The sequence below is a fragment of the Rattus rattus genome, chromosome 2 (genome assembly GCF_011064425.1).
Source record: "Rattus rattus isolate New Zealand chromosome 2, Rrattus_CSIRO_v1, whole genome shotgun sequence".
Taxonomy (NCBI): Eukaryota; Metazoa; Chordata; class Mammalia; order Rodentia; family Muridae; genus Rattus; species Rattus rattus.
This window is the reverse complement of record NC_046155.1, coordinates 102,806,077-102,807,292: the sequence shown is the minus strand read 5'-3', so window position 1 is coordinate 102,807,292 and position 1,216 is coordinate 102,806,077. Positions and strand designations below refer to the sequence as shown.

Genomic DNA, 1,216 nt, shown 5'->3' with positions numbered 1-1,216 from the left:
TTACTTAGAATGCAGACCCAGTTTTTCTAAAACTTTTACTCTAATCTGCCTAGTTTTAACACAGTACACAATGGGATTCATCAAGGGTGGTACCAGCAAGAAAGCATCTGCTATCAGAATCATAACTAATGGAGATTTATGCTTTGCAAAGCGATGCATGGTAGCTAAGGTAATGATAGGGACATAGAAAATGAGCACAGCACAGATATGGGAGACACAAGTATTGAGAGCTTTGAGCCGCTCCCCATGAGATGCAATACCCAACACTGTCTTCAGGATGAACACATAGGACACAGCAATGAACACACTGTCTGACATCATGCAGAGTGCAACAAACAGCCCATAGTAAAAGTTAACCCTGTTGTCAGAGCAGGCCAGCTTCATGACATCCTGATGGAGACAATAGGAATGTGACAACAGGCGTTTATGGCAGTATCTGAGTCTCTTTAAAGTAAATGGAAGGGGAAGCACCAGGAGAACGCTTTTAACAGCAAAGGCTAGCCCGATTTGCACAACCCTGGAGCTTGTGAGGATGGCACTGTACCTCAGCGGGTGCCGGATGGCCACAAAGCGATCAAAGGACATAACGAGAAGCACTGAAGACTCCATGTCTGTGAATCCATGGATGAAGAATTCCTGGGCAATGCAGGCATCAGCAGAAATCCCCATGGTGTTAAACAAGAATATTCTTAGCATAGTGGGGATGGAGGAGAAAGACAGGCCCAGGTCAGAGAAGGCCAACATGGAGAGGAAATAGTACATGGGCTCATGCAGAGAAGGCTCCGTTCTGATGACACAGAGGATGGTGCAGTTTCCTAGGATGGCTGTAAGGTACATGAGGCAGATAGGGATGGAGACCCACACATGCATATGCTCAAGGCCTGGGATCCCAATCAGTAGGAATGAAGAGATTTCAACCTCTGAGGTATTGACAATCATTACAAAGACATATCTTGGTCAGCTACTTCAGGACCTACAGTGCCATCAGTAATCAAAAGTATCATCTTTTAGTTGTCATTATTACAAATCTCAAGTTAAAATTAATATAGTCAAATTATAGGATAAAACTATATAACTTTTAAAACTATGGAACGTATTTAAACAATTTTTTCATAGTATTTATTCAAGACCTTTTCATTATTTGAATATAGATATTTACTTTTATTTTCATATATATTGATAGGTAACTGTAAAGCTAGAAAGTACAAATGTGTTT

General features: G+C 41.0%; 1 protein-coding gene across 1 annotated transcript; it reads right to left on the bottom strand.

The window, feature by feature from the left end:
• On the bottom strand, positions 1 to 939 carry LOC116894059 (olfactory receptor 51A7-like). Its single transcript, XM_032895782.1, has one exon. It carries the CDS (start codon positions 937 to 939, stop codon positions 1 to 3), a length of 939 nt encoding a protein of 312 aa, XP_032751673.1.
• Positions 940 to 1,216: the final 277 nt, after the last annotated feature.

What these genes read in the sequence shown, in the direction of transcription:
- LOC116894059 (XM_032895782.1), bottom strand. Translation starts at nt 939, where the DNA reads ATGATTGTCAATACCTCAGAGGTTGAAATCTCTTCATTCCTACTGATT.